Source organism: Phalacrocorax carbo, chromosome 2 (genome assembly GCF_963921805.1).
Source record: "Phalacrocorax carbo chromosome 2, bPhaCar2.1, whole genome shotgun sequence".
Classification (NCBI taxonomy): Eukaryota; Metazoa; Chordata; class Aves; order Suliformes; family Phalacrocoracidae; genus Phalacrocorax; species Phalacrocorax carbo.
The window spans coordinates 119,266,723-119,289,744 of record NC_087514.1 but is presented as its reverse complement, the minus strand read 5'-3'; the positions used below and the strand labels follow the sequence as shown (position 1 = coordinate 119,289,744).

The following is a 23,022-nucleotide window of genomic DNA, read 5'->3' as shown; positions in this document are numbered from 1 at the left end:
TTTCTTTTTTTCCCACTCTGCAGCCCTAATACTTGAGCATTTGCCTTTAAATAAATAAACCCCTATACAACTCTGTGCCTTAATTCCCTCTTTCTTTGTGGAAAAGCTGGAAACCCCAATGCCTGGCTGCTGCTGGACATGTTGTGGTGATGATGTGGAGCAAAGCCGTCCCTTGCCACCAGTGGGCTTGCTGGGGTGTGCAGCTCAGCAGCAGGGCCAGGTGGACTCCAGCTGTGCACAGCTGTTGTATCCTTTGATGTGACTATGGCTGGAAGAGCTCCAGACATGCATCACCATCAAGGTGCAACATGTAGTCCAGGAATGTGCAGGGTGGAAGGGGAAGGAGAGAGGTTATAGGTTTCTAGGGAAGCACTGGTAATGGTGCTGGAGATGGTACTTTCAAAAAATGCCTGAAAAATCCCAAAAGAAATTGTGTGGGGGGGAAAAGAAGATGTATGAGAAATGGTGTTTCTCAGCTGGGAAAGAGGGGGAGTTGCCCAGGAGGGATTTGTGTAAAATGTTTCTTGAGCCACACAGCAGTCTGTGGTACAGTGAGGTCCCTGGGTGGCCTCCCATGTAGGACCACAGCCCGGGCAGCCAAGCAGTCCCAAAACACTCCTGTGCTCACACCCACCGCCGGCTGAAGCCTGCACCTTTGTGAGCTCTGATCCCTGGCCTGAGTGGGGAACGTCCCCCCACAGGCTCAGGGCCATCCCAACCTGGCAATACCATACAACATAATTAAACAGTTGATTTTAACAGCATTTATTGAATCACAATTAACTGCAATCAACACAATTGTGCCCTTTAAGTCAGTTTAATTCACTTAGCTTAATAGAATTTTTCCTCTTTGCTGGATAGTAATCTCAAAGTAATCAAGGAGGCAAGAAGTGCCTGAGACATGCAACGGCACAATGCATTTTGTGAAGGTGCTGTTTACACCCTGCTGAGGCACCGTCCCTACTGTGTGATGGTGATGGTCTTCTCCGCAGAGATCCCTTTGATCTGGGTCGAGGTCAGCTTGGCTACTATTTTCTTCTCTCCTGGTCTTGTCGGAGTGCATATTATTTCAGACTTAATAATCCTACCAGGCTTTACATCCCTAAGGAGAAATAAAAAAACCAAATAGTCCCAGCATGAATTATGGTTCTTATTTGCAGCTTTTGAATTGTTTTGCTTAAAGAAATAGCCGCTGAATGTATTTAGGGTGGTGTTTCTCTTCTCCTGTGACCAACATGCAGCAAGCAGGGCTCAGCACCGTGGTGCTGGCTGGTGGTCCCAGCAATCCTGGGGGCCTTCCCCAGGCTTCCCCATACTGCTGAAACACTAAATTCAGCTCTAAAGCAAGTAGGTGTGGTCACACTGGCCAGGCAGCACCAGGCATCACAGCAGGAGTACAGGGAGCATCCCTGTCATGCCTGAATGCCCTGAGCATGCCAGCCTCTGAGTGGGTCTTTCTGATGTGCGGACTGTGCGCAAACATGGTGCGGTTTCAAACATGGCTTGCAAAGGGCCCTGTTACTCCAAATCCCCTAACCACTTCTTCAAGGGAAGTTAAAAAAAGAAGAAAAAACCCAAGTCCTGCCACACTTCTTTCATACTTGGCTCATCTCCTTACCCTTCATCAAACTCTGTCATCCTAAATATGCCCAAGCCCTCCACCAGCAGCCTGCAGTTGTCCAGGGGCACATTCAGCTTATTCTTGAAGATGAGGGCACAGGTGAACTCCTTGTTCAGTTGGGCCTTTTCTGGCATCTGGCAGGGGAGGAAAGAGAGAAACAAACCCAAATACTGAGGATCAGAAAGGTAATAGAGACACTGGAGCTGCTGCAAGTTTGCTCCTCACCACCAGCATGGTGGGGGACAACACCCTCATATCCTTTCCGCTATGTGGGAAACACTGAGGACTGAGCACCCCAGGAGGCAGCTGTTTGGGAGATGCCCCTGAGAATGCGAGTACCTCCTGGGAGTTACAGTGAGCAGGGCTTTAACCCTCGTCCCTAAGGAGGTGGTTTGGCAGCTGCCTCACCTGGACAGTGATGGGGGGGTACTCAAAGCTCATTGTTGTCTCCTTGGTGAGTTTCTCATCCAGCCCCTGGACCTCGGCAATGGCGGTGATGTGGATAAGCACTTCATCTTCCACCGAGGCCAGTGTCTTCATGTACGCATCAGGTGCAATTTTCAGAGGGACCTGCGTCTCTGCAGGACAGAAAACACAACTAGGTGCTTCATCACATGCCCAGGAATTACGTGGCAAAGTCAGCTCTGGTGGTCAATACTCTGGGGCATGGGATGAGGTGTATTTGCTGAGACCATCCTGCTTTTGGCCTGACCTAGAGGCCCCTTGGGGGAAAGCCCCAGCTGGGACAGTGGTATCTGGCACACACAGCCCACAGGACGGGTGACTGAGCCCACACCATCTCTCCACCAAGCCAAGCACTGGCTCGGGCTCACATCCAGCATCTTGGTAGTCCTCATCCCCAGCTGTGCCCACATTCAGGAGGAGGCAGAGGAGCATGAGGTTGGGTAGATTTAAGCCCGTGTCCCCTGGGGTTTCTCTGAGGCACTGCTTGCTATAAAATTAGCAGCTTTCCTTTCACTTCAGATTTTAATTGCCTGGACAAACTTCCAGTGGCTCAGAAAAGCCCTGGAGTCAGCAGCGCTGGAAACTGAACATTGCTTTAGCCGCAAGGCTTCCTGGCTTCTGGGAATCAAAAAAAAAAAAAAAAAAAAGATGCCTGTCCTTATATCTAAATGTAGGTAGCTACCTCTGTGTCCTACCTTGCTGCATTTTGACAGCCACGGTATACGCATGAAAACACTCAGCAATCAACAGCAGCAAAGAGGTTGGGTTTTTTTGCGAGAGTGACTTGCACTTGGAATGAGCAAGTGCTGTTAATTATTCATCACTCGTTAGTCTCTTGTTTAGTAAATTTCAGTCACATTGCTGGGGATCAGAAATGCAACCCAGGTCACTCAAAGATATTCCATGAACAGCAAATAGCCCTTGGGAACAGCCAGGCAGGCAGCCATGAGACTGAAATTTGTTTGGGTGAAGAATTCAGAAAATAACACTCACCAACATCACCAGCAGCTGATCAACTTTGGAGTGGCAAGCACAAAAACAAAAAAAGGCTGAAATTTCCAGCCATCTAAATCCTGTGAGGGACCTCACCTATATGGACGCGCCCAAGGACTATGGTGGTGTCTTTGGTGCTTTCACAGTGAGGATGGGAGGGAGATGTTACAGCACACCTCACTCGCACCGTGAAAGTGTCTGTCTGCCCTCACTGATGTATTTCTAACCATCTCATTGAAGCTGCAGCAGGGACAGGGCCTTCGTGCTTTGGTCTCTGCTGTGGTGGGGTCCCAGTCTGTAGCTGAGACTCCCAAATGCAGTAACAAGAAAGGTAGGTAGCAGGCAGACAATTTCTGCTCTTCATGCTGTACAGAGCCGTGCACTAACCTATAGTGGAGCTATTACGAACTAGCTTGAGTGCAGCCCCAGACTGCCACAGTAAACAGCCCATAGAACATAGCACGCTTTCTGTGCCTACCAGATTTGCCTTCAAGCTTGATGGTCTCCTTGACATATCCAAGGGTAGCCTCAACTTTCCCAGTGTAGGACTGCAGCTGGCAGGCGCTGGTAAGATTGATGGTCCAGCTCCCAGGAGTAGAGGTCTTCACTGTGATGGCCAGCTCAAGGGGATTGCCAGGATACAATGCTTCTTTGTGAGTTATCTCAAGCTGGAGCCCGGTCTTAGAGACTGTGTCACACAGGACTGTAGGCTTGGAGTCCACATCATCCGTGGACATCATAACTGAAGCAAAGTATGCACGAGGTGTCATTTCTGCAGGGCGTATGAAGGAGGAAGCTTTCTGCATGGCCTCCCTTTCCTCTTTGGAGCCTGGATGAAGGAAAAAAAAAAAAAGGGGTGATGATAGCTGTATCTCAGTCTCCTCACCCAGAGACGCCGTCCCTCATTTTTGTTTCTCTGCCGAGCAGAGAGGATGTCAGGGCACTTACAGCCTCCGCTCAGGAGACCCTCTTGGTTTACACTACCACCATATCTAACTGAGCACAAGTCTTATGAGGAGTGGCTGAGGTAATTGGGGTTGTTTAGCCTGGAGAGGAGAAGGCTGAGGGGAGACCTTATCGCTCTGTACAGCTACCTGAAAGGAGGTTGTAGTGAGGCAGGTGTTGGTCTCTTCTCCCAAGTAACAAGCAATAAAACAAGAGGAAATGGCCTCAAGTTGTGCTGGGGGGGGTTTAGATTGGATATTAGGAACCATTTCTTTACCAAAAGGGTTGCCAAGCACTGGAGCAGGCTGCCCAGGGAAGTGGTTGAGTCTCCATCCCTGGAGGTATTTAACAGACGTGTAGATGTGGAGCCTAGGGCCATGGTTTAGTGGTGGACTTGGCGGTGTTAGATTAACGGTTGGACTCAATGATCTTAAAGGTCTTTTCCAATCTAAATAATTCCATCATTCTAATTGTAACATTTTGGACTGGAAGAATTTCCTGAAGGAGACATTTTTAGGGGATGGATGCTTTTAAATTTTTCAGTCTAAGGTTTTCCTGCTCCTCACTGGGAAGGGTTTAACAGCCTAGCACAACATGGCTGGATCTGAGAACTGTGGGGAGGGAATGTAAGGGTTTTTTCGTTTGTTTTCAATATGGTCTGGGGAACGGAAAGAGAAAAAGAAGAATGAAGAAATGAAGCAATAGTGAGTCTGACCACTAGGTTGGTCACTCAGCCCATTTCTTTCGCTGCCTACAAGCTTGCTCACACCCATCTCTAAAGAACAGCCTGTAGGTGTCACTGCGGGCATGAAGATGCCCAGGAGCAGAGCTGCCTCCCCCAGGTCTCCAGGCCTTACACGGGGTTTGCCATTGCAGCTACCCCTGTGGTTTTCTCCTGGTGAAAACACGCGTTGTGGGGTGATCTACACGGCTAGGGGTCTCCTCCTTGGCACTACTTTAGAGGATGGGGGCAGTCACCTTCAGGGAACTTGTACTGCGCAGTGATGTCTTCCCGCTTGTCCTGCCCCACGGCTTTTGTGCTTATGTTCACGCCAATGCCTTGGGTCTCCGTGCCAACCCTGGTGTACTTATCCTCGCCGTTCACCTTCTTGACGACCCAGTAGACTTCATCAGCATTCACTTCCGCATACACAAACTTGCTGTCGAAGGGCAAATACACATCCCCTTCTCGGATAGCCTTCAACGGGCATGGACCACACTGGAAAATACCTAGAAAGCGCATTCAACACTACTTGCTTTTCCAAATAAGAGCAGAGGCTCAATTTTTTTTTCCCACCCTCAGACCAACCCAAGCAGGAATCTGTGGCTGTAGTAGTTGACACTTAGTAGTAAATATCCCTTCAACTCAGTGATGAACTCCAAAACGCCCCACTTATCCCATAGCCATGTGGGCTTTTTTATAGATGACCAAGATCTGATAAAGCTTTTATGTGTTCACCCTCACTTAACTAATTTTAAGGTTTGAAAGTCATGGCTCGGTCATGGAGTCATCTGAGTCCAGCCACCTGTGTTTGATCTCCTGGCAATCCCCCACTTTCTGCATAGTCTTGAGGATTAATGTTTTATTTCCAATCTCCAAATTCCCTGCATCTGTGCAGGGAGGGTAGTCACCTCTCTCATTTACCAGTGAACAGACTCATGACTTCCTCAGGAAAGCCCTACAGAAAGCAGCTTTACTGGGGAAAGCTGTGGCACCTCTTACTACAGACTGCTTTAAGTCCTCAGTTTCACCAAAGAAATCAGAGGATGGTGGAAAGAGAAATTAGCTCTGGTTTCCAGCTGTGCACTCTAACCTCTAAAATGACATTCATGTCCCCAGAGCATCCTACACAGTGGTCTTCTGCCTGCTAAGAAATGCTGTTCCTTCCATCCCAGGCTGAGAGGGCGGGAGTGAGAGCTCTGGCTTTAGGATATCACTGCCCAAGTGTGTGACGGTATGCATGGGGACCATGTGCTTTGGTGACTGGGGACCATGGTTTTCATACGAAATCTCCCTGCCACCCTTCAGAGTTGCAGAAGAGCCTTTCTAGGCAAATCCTACCTTGGCTTAGCTCCTGAGGGGTTGCGTCAATTGCCTGCCAGCCGTCAAACCCTGGCGGCAGGTCTTTCCGCTTCATCCAGACATCGTTCCACACGTGGAAGTTCCTGCATGCATTTGGGTTGGAAAGAAAAGGAGTGAGCTGTTACTGATAGAAGAGTCATGATCTCCTCTCTTAATCCTTAAGTAAGCACAGGTTTAATGGGGATTTGCATGTAACCCTGTGAAACCCCACTCTTTCTCTCTCCTGAGCAGCAAACACGAAGCAATAGGGAAATTCTCAAAGGAAAGGCTGTGGGGCAGTGTGGGGCATAGGAAGCATCAGCTCCCCCTTGGCAGTACCAGACGGAGTCGAAAGACATCGAGTTCAGCTTTTCTCCAAATTCATTCAGGTAAACATCAACTGTCAGGTTCTCATCTGTATCGTGTGCAGAGTTGAAGTTACTCACGGAGCGGGCTGGGACCCCCAAGCATCGCATGACTGTGGCAAACACAAACAAAATACAGGGTCACAAAATCATTCTGGCTGACGGGCACCTCTGGGGATCGTCTCCTCTGACCCCTCTGCCCACCCAGGATGCTAGAGCTGGTGCCCAAGACTGTGTCCAGACAGCTTTTGATTATCTCCAAGGATGGAGACTCCACAACCTCTCTGGGCAACCTCTGCCAGTGCTCTGTCATCCTCACAGTGAAAAAAACTTTTTTCCCACGTTCAGACAGAACCTCATGTGTTTCAGGTTGTGCCCAGAACCTCTGGTCCTGTCACTGGGCGCCACGGAGAAAAGTCTCGCTCTGTTTGCCCCACTCCCTCCCATCAGGTTTTTATACACATGGATAAGATCCCTTGAGCCTTTTCTTCTCCAGGCTGAGCAGTCCTGGCTCCCTCAGCCTCTCCTTACATGACAGACCCTGCCACCTCCGGCACTCAGAGGCATTTGTCTTACTAGCACAGTAATTAGGATATCAGTGAATGGAGACAGTTCACTGTTTACCTGTAGTGAGGACTCCAGAGAAGACCCAACATTGACCATAAGCAACTGGCTTCTTCGTTTCATAATACTTCTGCAAAATTGAGACGCTCCCAATCCAATCCATAGGGGAGGTCCCATTGCTGTAATCCCCTGACCAGTTCCCCAGCAGGACACCGCTGTCATTGTTGGCATTAACCTGTGGCCACACACACATGCAAAGGAGAAAAATATGGGGATGAGGCTGAATGATGCTTAAACCCTGGCGTCTCTGCCCACCCTGTGGTTCCCCAGGTGCTCTGCAGCCCTGTGGCACCTGGTGAGGCTGCTGGTGCTGGCTGGGGTTTCCCCTGGTTGGAAACCCTCCACCTGGAGAGAGGTGCCACTGCTGCCTGGGGCAGCTGAAATGCACTCTGCATCTTGTATCTTGATCCCCAAGGCTCCAACAAGGGTCCCACCACCGAGAACAGTTGCCCCCCGAAACACAACCCATGTGTTGGCCTTGCAAATGCAGCTGCTGAGGAAGAACAACTACCAGGGCAGCTGCAAGCTTAGGAGATAGGGAGATGCTGTATTTTGCTTGCCTCTTGCCTCCACCCAAAGTGCCTCTGGCTCTTTTCTTGTGGTTTCCCAAAGGAACCTATTTCAGATGCATCCTGAAATGGTGTTCAAGGCCCCAGAGAAAGAGCAAGTAAGGAGGAGGAGGAAATGCTGGAGGGGCACAGCACTTCTCTGAGAGAGACATACCAAAGCAGACATGGCTCTGGCCACAAGCACAGGATCCCTTCTATTGCTTATCTTGAGGTTACTTTTGTCCAGCAGATACATGCAGGCATCCAAGACAAATTCCTCAAACTGTTTTGGAGAGAAAGTGGAAACATTTTCATACATCGCTCTAAACCAGACTTTGCTCAATCACTACAAAGTCTATCTAAGTACTTGGAGGAAACTGTCTGATTAGTCCTAACTTCTAAACTTCCTAATGGTATTGGATTCTTGAGCCTATGAGTCTTCCCAAAGCTGTTTTCTCCAAAGAAGGGCTTAAACGAAAACCCACCCTGGAAGACAAAAGCCCATCTTCCATACCTTGCAAACACAGTTGGAATGTGACCCAGCAATCTTTACTCCTGTGAGTAGTCCTAAATCACCTATGTCATCTCTCTGCAGCCCTACAAATTACTCATAAGAGTGATGAAAATGTAAGAGTGCTACAGATACTCAGTCTATTGACATATGTACAAAATGAACTCAGGGAAAAATAAAAGGTATATAACTGCAGGTTATTACAGCAAAAGATTCCTAATTAGCAATTGCTGATAACGCTCCCTGAGGTCTAATTCACAGAGATGTCAAACATTCGATCCAACAACGCTTGGCAGAATATCAATATCAATTCTCATTGCTTAACAGCAGGATAAATATTAGGATAGGAACAGCCCTAAGGACACTGCCCCTTTGTGGAAAAGGCATCAACGTGAGAACTGTTGCTGGGCTTTCTGTATCTTGCAGCTTGAAATTTCAAGCTTATAAAACAAACTAAAACTAAAAATGAAAACCAAAAAAAAAGAAAAATAAAACCAGATTCCAATGTATTTTGGTGGGGAAGTGTTGTGGTTTAGCCCCAGTTGGCAACAAAGCACAACAAAAAAAAACCAGGAAAAACAAGTGATGCAACTGCTTACCACCCGCTGACAGACACCCAGCCTGCTCCCGAGCTACGGTTGCCCCCCACCCAACTTCCCACAGTTTATACACTGAGCAGGATACCATATGGTATGCAATATCCCTTTGGCCAGTTCGGATCAGCTGCCTTGGCTGTGCCCCCTCCCCTCCTGGCTTCTTGTGCACCGGGCAGAGCGTGGGAAGCTGGAAAAGTCCTTGACTAGTGTAAGCACTGCTCAGCAGCAACTGAAACATCAGTGTGTTATCAACATTATTCTCATGCTAAATCCGAAACACAGCACCACACCAGCTACTAGGAAGAAAATTAACTCTATCCCAGCTGCAACCAGGACAGTATGTCTGTCTGGACAGGGTGCAGGATGCTCCATTTGGATGGCTGTGTGCTTTGAATGGGGTGCAAATAAACCTGCTCTGGCATCCACCTCTTATCTCTAGCCCAAACAAGTTTGTCGTTCCACTCCGCTGGAGTTATCTCAGAGGCAGTGTGGAGGAACACCCTTCCTGAGAGGGCAAGCTGATTGCGTGAAGGCACCACTTGAACGATGACAACCTCTGCCAGTGCTTTTCCCCTATTTTTTCCCCGATCATGATGCAATAGGCAAATAACCAGATGGGTTTTTCCCCCATCAGCCCTCTTTGCAGCTCTCGGGCTGGTTACTGATGGCTGCTGTATTGCATGAGAGCAGGGAGGACTCTTTATAGGAATCTTTTCAACCAGAAATGCTCCATCCCCAATTCTCATGTCCTTTGCCAGGAGTCTCATGATCAGATTATAAACATGTTATTAAACCCTGTTCTAAAGCTGTGGCTGGGGAAAACACTTAAGCACGCAGATTACTCTAAGCAGGTGAGCCCTCCCAGTGAACCTGGCAGGATTATTCAAGCGCTTTGAGCTGCTTGCAGGCTTAACTGTTTGTAGGTCTGATTCATTGAAACAAACACCTAAGGGAGAAAGAGTGAATAAGGGTAACAACTCCAACTAGACAGCTGTGTTTTACCTGCCCAAAATTCCAGGGTCTGTTGTATATGCTGTATGCAGACCCAACATAGATGTAGCCTGTATCGTTGAGCACGTACTCGTTTCTCTGCGCCTCATTGTCCAGGAAGACAACGTCAGCTGGAACAAAAAAACCCTCAGATGTTAGGTGGTTTGCACACAGGCTATATGACGTTTTCCTTGGAAAGCTAAACTGGGGGAGCTGGTGGTCTGTAACATTCACACCAAATGATGACCATGCAGCACTCACATGTTTTTTTCCTATCATTGAAGAATTTCCTATAAGACTAAGTTTTATTTTACTCCTGTAGGTCTGTTGCTATATGACCACTGTTTTATTTTAGCGAAATGCTTCTTTCTGAACAAACACTTTAGTGGAATAAGTAGACAGCAGAGAGAACTGGGGGCTTGATGCCAACAAACAACATACAGTTTTTGTCCAGTTACTTTTTAAAATCTGGATTTTAAGCCAACCCAGTCTTCTCAGTTAACCTTTGCAGTGGCCTGGGGAAGCAGCGAGGTGACACAGAGGTGCAAACAGAGGTGACAGAGAGATGCCCCTTAACCCCACACTGTGGCCTCCCCAGCAAGGAGCTTGCTTATTGCTATTGTCCAGCTTCCCACTGGCTCTGTGAGGATGCTGCCTGTGGTGTTTTAGGGAGAAAAGGCAATGTATGTGGGAAAAAGAGGAGGAAAAATGTGAGGAAAACTACCCCAGGGACAATCCCAAGGAGCAGTAATTATCATCCCTGGCTGCAGGACCACTCACCTTCACACCAAGGATTGAACAAAAGGTAGACAGCATTGTTTTCGGGCTTGTAAATGTCAGTCCCAGTCTTCACATTCAGAGTGTATTTTCCCACTGGGGCCCAGGGTGAGCTGGTGACAGACAGCAGGCACTGGGGAGGTGACAAGAAGAGATGGCATGATGGACCCTCCACCGTGTCCAGAGGCATGGCACAAGTACAGCATGAGCACTGAAGGTGGTAGCCATGGGGATGCATGTGGGGGAAGAGAGATGGGGTGCATCCTGTGCATGCAGTGGGGGAGCAATGAATTAAACAAGACAAGGCTGCCTGCCCACCTAAAATTAAAGGGCTAAGGAAAGCAGGACAGGGGTATGAGGATTTGCTCTAGCGCTCCCAACGGGCTTGGTATTGCTGCTCTCTACCATTGCACCATGTGAGAGCATGGCCCATGGCTTCTACCTCTTTGCCGCTGTTCTTGACGACGGAGATTTGCCACCCAGCGGTGTTCTTCCCCTGAATTGGGTTCAGCGACAGCAGGGTTCCCCTGGGTTTCATTGGCTTTTTGCCTGGAAACAAACCCAATGTGAGATGTGGGAGGGTTGCACTGGTCTACAATGACCCCGCTGTGCTGGATGGCACTGCGAGGCTGCTGGGGCTCTCCCACTTTGCCTGGTGGCTGAGGAGAGGGGACCTGCTTACCAATGCCGAAGCACAGTTTCAGCTTGTCAGAAGACTTCAGTTCCCTGCTAAAGCTGAGCTGGAGCTGAAAGGCTTGCCCACGCCGCACCACCAGGTTCTTGATGTTGTATGCATCCGTATGGTGCAAGAGGGAGTTCTGGCTCTTGAGAAAGTCAATCCCAGTGACCTTCAGACTTGTCTCTGGAAGGCCATTAGCAGAGAGGTAGAAAGGAAAGAGAAAAGGGGGTTGATGGTAAATTGCTCAGTAAAGACAGTTTTCTTCTTCGCAGACCCCTGTGGGTCATCAAAACATCTAAGGGGTCCAGTGGCCTAGCACAAGGAAACACACCAAGGATTGCCAAAGCTAATGGATGGTACAACAGTTTATATATACAAAAAAATTAGTATAGTATCATATAATATAATATAATAGTATAGCATAGTATAGTATAATATAGTATAGTGTAATAATATAAATACTTAGTATATGTATATAGAGTTATATAGAGTCATATTGCTGGGATGGGTTACGGAGGCTGGTGTTGGTGAGCATGCTGCAGCAATCTGCCCACAGCAGGGACGAGCGCCTGCCTCACCCTCCAACTATTTGGCCCTGGGTTGGTGCCATGTGCCTCTGCCTCCCTCCCTTGCCACCCAGGGAGTCTGAGGGATGTTTGGCCTGTGAGGTTGCCCTGGGTGAGTGGGGAATGAGCAGCTTGAGGGAGGTAGCAGCAGTAGGAGACAGTGTGAGGGTTTCTGCCCCTGCCAGCAGCCAGGCATCCAGCCGGCATCCCAGCACCTGCGCGCATGGGCAGCTGCCCACTGTGCGCCCCTGGGGCTGCTTCCTCAGCAGCCAAAAGGCTGTGAATGGGATCTCACTGGTTAGGAAAGCCATGTCTGCTGGCCCACGGCCTGCCCTTGCATGCTGCCAGCTGGCTGTGGGGCTAGCAGCCATGAGCCAGCTCCGCAGCCAGCCATGGGCCAGGAAGATGGCATGACTGCAAGTTTTGTTGCACTTCTGAAAGTCTTGCTTCTGCAAAAGTCTTGCTTCTCCCTTGAAACTGGACTGGGGACAGCACATCCGCATCCCACCGCCACAGCTGCTGCAGGGCAGCTCCTCTCCCCTAAGCATCTCGCACAGGAGCCACCAAAGGTCTTGACCACTGCAGCATCCCAGTGGGCAGTGCCCATGGTCCTGCCACATCTCTGAGCCCTCTCCTTCTTGCTGCCATCTGCTCAGCTGCTTTGCTGGTGGCACCTTGTCAAAGACAATGTTGTGACAGTAACTCCTGTTTGCTGCATGCCTGTGCCTTGCTGAGTACATGGTGCATCAGCTCCTTGAATATTACAAAAGTTTCTTTGTTATTGCAGGTATTAACAGTAGTAGTAGTAATAGTAGCAGCAGCAGTAGCAGCAGTAATAGTAATAGTAGTAGTAGTAGTAGTAGTAGTAGTAGTAGTAGTAATAATAATAATAATAATAATAATAATAATAATATGGACAGGTGAAGAAAGCGCTGCTTGCCAAGACACATTTAGAGGTGATGCTCCCAGGCGGTCCCCAGCTAGCACAGGGCAGCTTAAAAATTAAACCTTACTGTTGGGATTTTATCTCAGGATATTTCTCTCTGATCAAAAACTAGCCTTATAATAGCATTGAACACATCCTTCATGTTATGAAATAATAATTAACAGTAGCTTTAATTGTTCCTTACAAAACGTGGCATACACAGTGAAGCTGGAAGTGAACCAAATATGCTGAAATTCGATTCCCCTCAATTGCTGAGACCCCAGTGTCTCTGGGATGTCATGAGCCTGGGAAATGGGACTCTTCAGGACTCTGAAGCTGATTCTTTGTATTTTCCCCTCAAAAATTAGTCCCAAATAATACCACACGTGCCATTAATCAACCTCTTGCAGAAGTCTGCATATGTGAATTTTGCAACATTTTTTTTTTCCCAAGGACTTGGCTTCTCCTACAACCCAAGTATCAAAGGAAGGTCTGGGGCTGGGAGCCAGCTGTACTGCAGAGATGCTGCCCATCTAGGGGGATGCTAAATGTGGGGGGCAGCACTCTGCCCCACTTCATGCCAACTGGTGCTTTTGCCATTTGACTTCAGCAGAGCTTTGGACTGCAGCTAGAGTCCCTGCCAGGTACCCTGCTCACATTCTTTCCCAACACAGCAGCTGACTTCATAGGGCACAGCATTTAAAATCACCATCTCCCAGGCTGCTCTCCCCTCCTGCAACTCCGGATGGGAGCGGGGCTGGGAAAAGGGCTCAGGGCTGCAGTGTAGGAGCAGAGCTCCAAGAGGCACAACCCTCTTGCTTGAGCAAAGAGTGAAGCCTTTGAGCAAAGCTTGAGCAAAGTGAAAGCCCTCAGCTTTCAATAAAGATGGGGATTTGGGGGTCACTGCATCAGGCTTTGGCAGCAGGCTGCCCAGGTGTGACAGGGAAAGCTGGAGCATGTCAGAACATGGCCCAGCTATGTTTTTTGGAAGTGTCTAACCTGTCTTGTACTTGCCCGTTAAATATCCTTAAAGGATAAATTCTGCGCAAACAGTAGGGAGTAACAATACCTCAAAAGCACTTGGCTCATGAGTGATTCAGATATGGGAGAGTCACAAAATTTAAAACCATTTACAGTAACTTTGAAATTAGCAAGTCAAAGCATAATGGTTGAAAGGATTAGTTCACAAAATGTTTTGACCGGTTCACATGGTACTGGACAACCATGCCAACTTGAGTACTGACAAGAGCCGTCCCTAACATTGAAGAGAGTGAAATCTGCTGGTAGCTGCTGTGGGATGAGAGATGCCACAGGCAGGGCCAGATCGAGGGCAGGTTGAAATCAGTGGTACATTTCCCACTGCAAGCTGTGCTGGACAGCAACTGCAGCCTTGAGTAAACTGAACTGATTGCTCATGGATCCCCACCAGATTACTACCTCTGTGTATTTCTTCTTAGCAACTATATAAACCATACTTATCTCAGTTATAAAACAGTTATCAGTGATACAGCTAATAGACTTAAAATTGACCATCACCTTTCATTAACTGATTTCATTTTCGAGTACTTTTTGTTTGCTTGTTGCCTGCCAGGTGCCAATCTCAGGATGATGTTTTGAGCAACGGGAGTCGTATGTATGTATACATCAAAAAATTTCAGCTGAAATTGCTTAACTCTCTCAAAAAGGAGGAAGGGGAAGTGAGTCTTCCTCAGCATTAGCAAATCTCCAGCCACCAAAGCTGGTTGACCTTGTTCCTTATGGAAACCCTGGGGCCAGGCTGAGAAGCTGTGAGAAAACAGCCCCGGTGATGGGAAAGGGCTTTGGAGGGATGAGGAAAAGAGCCCTGGGGAGTCCATCCTTCCAGTGTTCCCTAACTTAGGGACTGCATTTCCATTCCTTGTGTCTGGACATCACTGATGTTGAGGATGCACAGAGAAAAACCACAGAGAACAGCTGCATTGGAATATGCCCAGACAGTGCAGAGTGTGGTGTCAAAGACCTGTCCTCCCGAGCACTGGCTGTCAATTGTGCTGTACTTACACCTGTGCAAACACACTTGTGATACCCTGTGATCCAGCTGGCACAGTGTCCCATGCCAAGAAATGCCACGGAGCAAGCCAGTGGCTTGGTCACAGTCCACCCTCCCTGGGCAGCCCCTGCGGGCAGCTTTTGGCTTCCTGCTCTGCCTCCTGCCCAGGCCACGGGGCCAGGTGCCCACACACCCTCTGCCCAGCTGCCTGCAGGCTCCATAGTTTGCCAGCACAGGAATTAATGATTTACAGCAGAGCTGGGCATGCCGAGAACGCACCCACACTTGGGACGGAGGCTCAAGCTGCAAGAGGCAGCCCTGGCTGCTTTTGGGGCAGGCCAGAAGCAACCCCCAAACCCTGCCAGATAACTTCTTCCTTTTTTTAGAAGAAATTTAAAGACAGTATTTTTATTTTTATCTCCTGGTTCCATGATTTATCCCTTCTAGAGCTCCTTCCTACATTAACCCACCGGCCTCATCGCATGCTACCTTCCTGGGAAGTCATTCAGCGCTTTGAGAGCACAGTGGTCACCCAGAACAAAGATGGGGACATGAAGGCTTTGCACTGGTAAGGATATGGGGCCTTTTTTCCATGAGGACAAGATGATGTGTTTGGAAAAAGATATTAATACGGAGCAGAGCATTTATAGCGTTCCTGGCTTCAGTGAGAATAAGGGCTGCTCAGAAGGACAGAAGAAAAGTGGGATGAGAACTGTAGTTTTGCAAGAGAGAGCAAAATTTAGACACCTGCATTTACTCCTCATCCTTGCCCAGCCTCCAGCAAACACTCTCTCACATCACAGAGGCGTGAGATCACATCCCAAAGATGCTGCACACCGAGACTTTCTGGAAGATTTCAGCCCATCCACACCCAGAGTACAGAGGTCTGACATCAAGGGGCTCACAGCAGTGTCAGGACACCCTTCCCCTCATGATGGCTGTGGAGACCTGCTCCTGGCTCTGCTGCAGGCATCACCCAGCCTGCACACACAGCTGCTCAGCTACACCCCAAACCCTGGGCACCCTGGGGCTGGGCTGGCCCCGGGAGCACAGACAGCGGTGATAGTTCAGCACCTGCTACAGGACTGATTCAGGAACCTTTCTAGGTACATGCAGGATCTTCTGACAATAGGGCAGGCAGGACAGTCAAGGGATGGAGCTCAAGTCCAAGTAAGTCCACTTTTCAGTTATTGTGAAACTTCTGTCAGATCACTAAAGAGAAATAATCTACACAATTAAGTAGCCTGAAAGAAAGAAATTCCTTTCCCCTTGACACAGAACAAGCTTAGAAAAGCTGCATTTCTTTCCTATTATCACTGACAGAGCCAGATGTTGACAGGTTGAGGAAAAGTGACGAAAAGTGGGTAGCATTTTTCAGTTGGTTTACCGATCCATCAAAATCAGAATTTGCGCAGCTAGAGCAAACCTATCCCCTGTGAGCAGCAGTGGCACCAAACCACCTTTCCCCCAGGTATTACCCACAGCAGTCAGAGGGGTAAGAAGCCCTCTATCTCCACTGGAGCTGCCATCCTCCCCGCAGGAGACTTGCCAAACTCCACGTCTAACATAGGCTATTGTATCAAGGCTTAAAAACTCACCAGTGTTCCCGGACATGGTTCTTGGCGTTTCGACCTGAGGAGCCTGTGTTGCCAGCAGCTTCCGAGCTCGTGAGTAGCGTCTGCTACTTGCTTCTGAGCGTGACAACGGAAGCCGGACTGCCCTTTTTATCAGTGTCTTGCTCTGAGGTGTCAGCAGGTCCACTGCCAAGGTGTGGCGTTTAGAGAAGGGAAGTCCCCGCGAAAAAAAAAAATGACTACAACTCCCTCTGCACATAGTCAGACCCTGAAAATCAGTGAAACTTAAATCCCAACTCACATGGAAGGTGGATTTGCACAATCAGATGATGAGTGGACAGACCCTTCACCGACAAACATTGACTAACATGGGCTAGATGAGTAACAAGAATGCACCTATGCCCTATCATCCAGGTTACCAGGTCTGCAACTCGAGGGCTAACTTTACAAGGCAGCCTACAAACATTTAAACCATATGAAAACAGAGTTCCTCATTAGGACTAGTGTGACTTTCTTTGAAGTTAATGAGATTTTTATCATCATGTTTTGGACAGAAACACTTGAAACTTTGGGCTGAAATTCAGCATTTACACACATGGGTTGGAAAGCCTAAGGATACTGGTGGTGGCCCCTTCCCCACCGGAGGATGCCAGGGGAGGTAGCCCACTGGAGCACTGGGTGGGAAAGAGGAGAAGCAGGCCATGTCCAGGAGGAGCAAGAAATGTGGTGGATCAGCAGGCAGTCACTGGCTGTTCTTTGCTGACAGCTGTACCAAAGGGATTTGCCCAGGAGGTGGCTGGACCTCACATGCCCTACTGCCACCCTGGTCCTTGGGGGTGACCAAAGATGGAGAGATGAGTCTACCCCACGGAGGGGAGAGCTGGTGGCATAGGCCAACAGTGACATGGGCACGGTGGCCAGAAAGAGATACAAACATGTCCCTAAATACCAAAAAGTGAAGAGGTGGGTCAGCCACAGGAGCAGCCCCAGCGCCGGCCCCCCGCCTGTCTTCATGGCAGCAGCCCAGGGTCAAGCAGCGTAGGATTCAGTCTGCAAGGCTGGCTTGTTTAAATGCATGATCTCCCTAAACAAGAGCTCCCTGTGGAAGCCTTCAAAGGCACCAACTTTTCTCCATCAATTCAGGTAGCTAGGTATTTACTTTAGGAGGACTGTTTCATTTGGTGCTGAAATGTTGGTGCAAGCTAGGTCCTGAGTTAGCAGATCCCACCCTTTGGGCATGTCACTGCTTGCTGGCAGGTGTACATTGGGTGTCCTTCCTTGAGAGCATGACTAGTGCATCCCAGGGTACCCGAAGGTTCACTAGCATCTGTAATCTCACAGGACATCTGTATTAACATCTGAACTGCCAACATTCTTAGTAGATGGAGCATCAACTCACCATTCAGCACCAGACAATGTGCTGGCAAGTACATATTTCACTATGGAAAAAACCACTACAACTCCACTTTACCTTTCAGCATTGCTTTTATTCTGCATTTCTTTCCTCCTGGAAGGTGAAAGACATTTCTGTTTATAATCAGCATGGGATGAAGTAAAGTATACGTGGAATATTGGTACAATAACATAACCAACAATACTTGTAATCTGAATGTTTATGATATATATTACTGGTTTCCACTTAACTGCAGCAACAGAGTAATCCACTTCATCTGAAGGCACTGAGAGTAACTTTCTAATCCAGCCTCAACCTGTTACATATATATCATCCATGCTTGGTTGGAGGCAGGTTAAATTGTGTTGACACAGTAGTCCTGCAGCAAAAACTACAGATTTTTGCAAACAGTAACAGGTTGATGTTGATAACGTTTTGCTCCTGAAAAAAATTTTATGTAGGTGCATGCTGGAGGGTCAGTGGTGGAGGCAGGGTATGTTTCACTAGGGACAGTCACATTTGCAGCCCTATAGGATTTTGCAAAAGGCTAATTTCAACAGCCTGCATGTTCTGACCCTCACTTGGACCCTCAGAATTCAAGAAAAGAGTGTAGAAGTTAAATGCTTGTGGGTTCTGCTCTGCCTTGAGCCTACTTAATACTAGAAGGTGGTTGACCTTTTCACTGTCTACAGGAATTTTTGTTTTATGCCAGTAGACAGCATCTAGCTTTCAGTTCTCCTTTCACTTTGCACAGCTGCTGGTCTTGCCTGCTCCCATCATCTTTTTCTATGCACTGGTAGTATCTCAATTCAGGGGCACTAAATTTGGCATATGGTACAATGTTCCTACATGAGCTTCCTTCCCTGGCTCGTACAAGCTTGCCCTGCCAGGAAGGGCATTGAACTGTAATATCCACCAAGACAGCGTTGACAAGGTCTGAGAAAAGGGATTTAAACTGCAGGAACATTTTTCAAAGACACAGTTTCATGGTTTCAGCTTGTTTCATGTTGTCAGCAGGTGATCTCTGTCCTTCCTACAGGCAAATCTCCTTTTGTCTTTGCTGGCCAGAATAGCCAAAGTGTATGGCTGTGGTTCAGCAGCGTGGTTTTTCCTCCTCCTTGGTGAACCTATAAAAAATACCAGCCCTTTTAAATATTTTTTCCCAAAGAGTAACAAGAGTTAATCTCTTCAATCCGTCTCATAGAAGTATACTCTTCTAACTAGCAAAAGCAGATTATATCTTTTTCACAGGCAATCTCCAGCCTACCAACAACAACTTCAGCAACTCACTTCCCAGCTAGCAAAACCAGAAACCAGAGGCCATCAACCTTATCTGTTGCAAAGTAAGTCACCTTATTAGCTGACATAAGAAAATAATAACACACGAACAAAATTAGAATTCCCCAGTAACTGCCCTATTTATGAGCTTGCCCTTTGACTCAGGTTTTGTTTATTTTGTGTATCAAAGCCGACAAGAACAAACAGAACTTCCACAGCATGACCACAGATATTGATTCCAAGTAGGAAGGACATGAAGTGCCACCCAATGCCTAGTTACGGAGAAGTTGCCTTTTATAACAGTAATGTACTGACTTACATTTTTTTAACCATCTAAGGATTCACATTGCTTCTGTTTTGTTTTTTGCCTTTTTTTTTTTTTTTTAAATATGTGCAGTCAGAGTAACACTCAAAAGAGAGATCAAAAGCACCACAGGTCTGCTTTTTGGCACTCTGTAAAGGTGAAGTAATCCTTCCAGTTCCCCTGCAGAGTTGTTCCAGGGTGCCAAGGGGTGAGCAGTGTATCCACCAAGGTACACACACATTGAGCCCACGTCTGAGTCCTGAGGGGCACCACAGTAAGAAGGTGCCTTCCACTGACCACAGCAGGACTGCTCGCACATGTACCATCTAGTACGTGTTGAGTCCTTCCTGAATCACTGCCTAGGGAACGGTAAGTAATGAGGAGTCTTGTGGGGATAAAAAGGGAAAAAATACACAGAGAACAGCTGAGGGTCTGGTCCATCTCTTTTAAGCTGGACTTTAACTGCGATGCTACGTTGGTTGTCCTCTCACCATTTCATTACTCTTGTATCTTGGTTTTTAAGAATTGTCTAGTAGTGGGACACATCTCATCCACATAACGACCCTGATATGTTGTGCTTGCTTTTACTCTGAAAGGAGCATTGATGCGATCACTTCTCACTCACGTACACCAATCATGGGCCGTGACAGTGGCCTGTCAGCTATGCCCAAAGGGCATCCCCTGTTCCCAGAAGGCAGATTCTCTTCTAATCTTACATGAGCCAACTTGTGGCAGGCAATCAGATGTCAGCGGTTGATGCAAGATGGCCAAGCCCAGATCTTAACTGATTCCAAGTCATCTGGCCCCAGCTACCTGGTAATGAGTTTCTCACAGGCAAATACCAGAGAAGTGATTGATGCCAATAAAATTATTACAGAAATTCCGTTGTTTCCTTCTCACTGAATCTTGAAAGAGGAGTCTTGGACCTAAAGTTAAGGATGTAGGTGACTAGCTTTGGGCATTTCCCTCCAAAAGGAATGAAAACCATATTGCTCTGTGCCCAACCCAGCACCACCCAGGGAGTCTGCTCCTGAAGAAGGAAAAGACAAAGATAACAGAGAGACTGCAACCATACATATACCAAATGTAAGCTTATGGCCTTGTGATCCTTACTCAGGTAAAATGCTCTTGTGTAGTACTTTCCCTGCCCTGAAAGAGAAGTCTTGTGGTCATCACAGGAAACTTAGGTTTTAGGTCAGGCTATCTTGGAAAAATACAGAGCTGCTTTAACAGCAAGCCAAAATGCTATATTACAATACCTTTTCTGGTTATTTTGCAAGATCCCTTTCTCCTTCCCTGACTGAGATGGAAGAGGCAAAACTGCAAAATCAGTCTAGATACAGGGAGCAACTATGTGTGAAGGTTGAACTTGGGATTTCAGTACTATGACTGATTTACCTTCAACTCTGGTACAACTGTTGCACTGGAAACACTGAAATAAGTATGCTCCAGTGCTGAGAAGATTATGCTACGTATTGGACTAAAATGACTCAGGATAAGGTACTTCTGCTCCTCAGCAAAACACTTTAGAATTTTTGCAGGAAATGGCAAAAAAGATCTCTATTGTGTCACTTTTCAGACAGCAGCTTCTTATTTTTAACAAAATTGCCTCCTTTTTGGACTCAAGGAACCTGCCAGCATCTGCTGCGTCCCGCGGGCAAGAGTTCATCAGCTGAATGACACACTGTAGAGAAGGAAGCTCCTCTGGCTTTGAAGCTGCTGCTTACTAGCTTCCCTTGCGGCCGCCGTCTTCGTGGTAGAGGAGGCAGTCAGCAGCTATGCCAGCTTACTTTCTCCATGCAGCTCATGGTCATCTCAGCCCCCGTTACAAACCACCACTGTCTCTTTTCCACACTTGAACAGTCCTAGCCTGCTAACTCCTTCCTCTCACCTTTGTCCCACCCCATCAAGAGACCCAAGATGGGGAGACGGACCCCCTCCACACTGTGCAATCCTGCACCGTGTGCTTGGAAAGGGTCCAACGGTGTGGGTGCAATTATTCCAGGGCCGTATCCACCCTACTGCCACTGACCCATGAACTAGCTTCGAGTGTACATGTATGACCACACTGACTGATTGCAGTGTGGACACATATTGACAGACTACACCTAAAGCAAACTATGAAAAGGTATGAGGAAAAATAAAGCAAAAGAGGGCTGCAAAAAGTAAATGGTAAGGGAAAGGAAATCAATAATACAAATATTGAGTCAGGGATAAAATAGTTTATCCATATATTCAAAATAGCTTCAGAGAACAAGGAAAATACTGACAGAATACATCCCCACCTACATGATATGTTTGGTTGCACATGTCTAAGTGAGAAAACAGAAACTTGATGCCAGTGTCCTCAAGTAACATTTCTTTCTGCAGGGGTGATGAGACACCTTCTCCCATCTGTCTGTGTGGGTCTGTGTGTCTATATACATGTAGATGTACACAGTCTACAGACTACTGATCAGATTATGCCATGCCACATCCCCACCAGCCAGCAGTGTGACTGGAATCGCTACATGGTGGTAAGGGAGAACTTCCTTGACCAGTAGGATTTGCAGGAAGGAGCCGATCTTGTCCAGTGTTGGAGACCTGGCTCACATGCCACACCAGAGCAGACCAAAAGCACGGTAGGTGCAAAGGCTTTGGCCCATCCCTGGACATGTGGATGTCATGTGCAGTAGCCTCCTCGCTATGGTGGATTTGACTGAGGGCAGGGATCTGTGGTTATTTGTCCTGAAAAGCAACCAAGCCAGCATACTACCACTCACCCCTCTTCTCAGTGTCCAGGCCATTGCCCTTCACAGCAGCGTAAGATGCTCTCACCATGGTGGGCAGCTGGAATAGCTCCATTCCCACCAGGATTTCTTAGGAAGCATTTTCTTGCAGCACTGGTTCCTGGCAGAGCCATGCCAGTATGTTGCCTAACTCAAGAGTGTCCTGAAGGGAACAAGTAATCCAAAATACCTCCTCTCTGGATGAGGAAACAGTTGCTTGTAGCATTTGTAATGCCTTATCCTTCCCTGGGGCACTGCTCATTTCTCCCTAAGCATTACTTTAATTTATTGAAAGCAATTAGCTCTGGCTGATGTTCAGATCGTGCACAGGCACTAAGGGCAGGTCACACTGCCAAGCAGAGTTTTTGACTCTTACCTCTTGCTGCAAAAACAAAGAGGCTCCACTTTTATCAGGGGAGGTGGTGAGCTATTCACATGGCCAAGCCACAGCCCCAGCTCCCACAGGAGGGATGAAACCCCAGCCCATAGTGGCCCCTGAGCCAAGTGAGGTTGAGCAATGGGTTCAAAATGTATGTGTCTCCAAAAAAGCAGTGGTACCATGTGCCACACCCCACTTACTACCACTCTTTCCAGTTGTCCCCTCCCACTTATTTCCATTGTCACAGTGGGGCCTCTGTGCCGTGCAACACCCTTGCAGGGGTGAGCAGGGTATGCAGCATCTCCCCCCAGCAAAACTGGAGTGGGAGACGCAGCCCAGGAGCTCCGCAGCCATTAACCCAGCACTAGCAATCCCTTGGGACTTCAAGGGCATGCAGTAGCCCCAGGAACTGCTTAGGAAGCCTTGGCAATTAGTACAGCTATTCACCGCCACTTTTCCTTAAACCCTGAGGAAAAAAACAAAACGAGGATAATTATCAAACAGTCAGAAACCAAGAAATTTCCTTGGAGAGTGAACAGAGTGGCTGGTTGGTTGCTCAGCAGGGCAAACGGTGTTCTATGTCAAGTGCTGCTACTGAACATGGGTTACTGTGGTGCTGCATGCAGGTAT

General features: G+C 47.8%; 2 protein-coding genes across 2 annotated transcripts in view; one reads left to right on the top strand and one right to left on the bottom strand.

Moving 5' to 3' along the window:
* Positions 1–23,022, top strand: part of KIAA1143 (KIAA1143 ortholog) — a 259,367-nt gene that overhangs the window by 118,760 nt on the left and 117,585 nt on the right. The gene's annotated exons all lie outside the window — the stretch shown is intronic.
* Positions 756–22,065, bottom strand: TGM4 (transglutaminase 4). The gene is made up of 14 exons (XM_064441805.1): positions 22,008–22,065; positions 11,180–11,359; positions 10,940–11,046; positions 10,501–10,630; positions 9,733–9,851; positions 7,799–7,906; positions 7,076–7,250; positions 6,426–6,564; positions 6,087–6,190; positions 5,003–5,254; positions 3,558–3,908; positions 2,030–2,199; positions 1,619–1,755; positions 756–1,102 (listed from the first exon to the last, which is right to left on the bottom strand). The coding sequence occupies exons 1-14, from the start codon at positions 22,063–22,065 to the stop codon at positions 961–963; spliced, it is 2,172 nt and encodes a 723-aa protein (XP_064297875.1). The 3' UTR covers positions 756–960.